The sequence below is a fragment of the Rhinolophus hipposideros genome (genome assembly GCF_964194185.1).
Source record: "Rhinolophus hipposideros genome assembly, chromosome: 2".
Taxonomy (NCBI): Eukaryota; Metazoa; Chordata; class Mammalia; order Chiroptera; family Rhinolophidae; genus Rhinolophus; species Rhinolophus hipposideros.
The window spans coordinates 28869891-28871451 of NC_138048.1; the positions used below are offsets into that span (position 1 = coordinate 28869891).

The window sequence follows — 1561 nt, forward strand, 5'->3', positions numbered from 1 at the left end:
CTTTACCTAAGCCATATAGAAGAACCAACATAGAAGAATATTTCTCTCAAGACCTCAAAAAGCATCTTTGTGCATCTAATCTGATGTTTTTCTTGAAAATATGCTAAATAAATGGTTTTTAAAAATACCTAAAAAGGTAATAGCTTCAAAAAATTATACTTCCCCAGAATTGGGTATGCACCAAAATCCATGTGACATGTGAAAACATTATGAAAGATATTCTTCGTCCTTCTGGGCTAGAAAGAGCTCGGTAGATGAACTGGGCATATTATAAATTAGTACCTCATTTCTCCATTTTTACTTTTCCCCTCAACAGAGAAATCAAGAATGGCTGAAGACAATCATACTATGAAAACTGAGTTTATCCTCACAGGATTTACAGATCACCCAGAGCTGAAGATCCTTCTCTTTGTGGTGTTCTTTGCCACCTACCTGATCACCATGGTGGGGAATCTTGGCCTGATGATATTAATTTCAAAAGAGCATCGTCTTCACACACCAATGTACACCTTTCTGGGTAACCTCGCTCTTGTGGATTCTTGCTGTGCGTCTGCCATTACTCCTAAGTTGTTAGGGAACTTCTTTTCTGAGAACAGAATGGTTTCCCTCTACGAATGTATGGCCCAATTTTATTTTCTTTGCACTGTTGAAACTGCAGACTGCTTTCTTCTGGCGGCAATGGCCTATGACCGCTATGTGGCCATATGCAGCCCACTGCAGTACCATACCATGATGTCAAAGAAACTATGCATTCTGATGACCACAGCTGCTTACATAGCTGGAAACCTGCATTCCATGATCCATGTAGGGCTTTTATTTAGGTTAGCTTTCTGTGAATCTAATCGCATCAACCACTTTTATTGTGATATTCTTCCTTTATACAGACTCTCCTGTGTTGACCCTTATATTAATGAACTGGTACTGTTTATCTTTTCAGGCTCAATTCAAGTCTTTACCATAGGTAGTGTCTTAATATCTTACCTCTACATTCTCTTTACTATTTTCAAAATGAAATCCAAAGAGGGAAGAGTCAAAGCCTTCTCTACCTGTTCATCCCACTTTTTGTCTGTTTCATTATTCTATGGATCTCTTTTTTTCATGTACATTAGACCAAATTTGCTTGAAGAAGGAGACAAAGATATACCAGCTGCTATTTTGTTTACAATAGTAGTTCCCTTACTAAATCCTTTTATTTATAGCCTGAGAAATAAGGAAGTAATAAGTGTTCTGAGAAATATTCTGAAAAAAAAATCTCAAGGAAGTCTGAAAAAAATGACACCTACCGTATCCTAATAATTTAAATGCAGAAAAATTTTCCAAGTGGAATTACACAGAGAAAATGCACAAATTGTATATAAAATATTTTAAAATATCATAATAAAGTTAATTTAAGCAGCAATACATAAAGGAGACAATATACAGGAAGGAGTAAACTGTGCTAAATCTTAACTCAAAATAAAAATCAAAACCAAAGTAAATTCATTTAAGAAACAACTTAGTATGTTGCCAAGCTCATGGAATGTGTTAGCATCAGGGATTATCAGCACCCAAAAGAAAAATA

General features: G+C 35.5%; 1 protein-coding gene across 1 annotated transcript; it reads left to right on the forward strand.

The window, feature by feature from the left end:
* Positions 1-327: 327 nt before the first annotated feature.
* Positions 328-1293, forward strand: LOC308509975 (olfactory receptor 5K1; the record flags this gene model as incomplete). The annotated part of the gene is made up of 1 exon (XM_081078687.1): positions 328-1293. The coding sequence occupies one exon, from the start codon at positions 328-330 to the stop codon at positions 1291-1293; it is 966 nt and encodes a 321-aa protein (XP_080934813.1).
* Between the last annotated feature and the right edge of the window lie 268 nt (positions 1294-1561).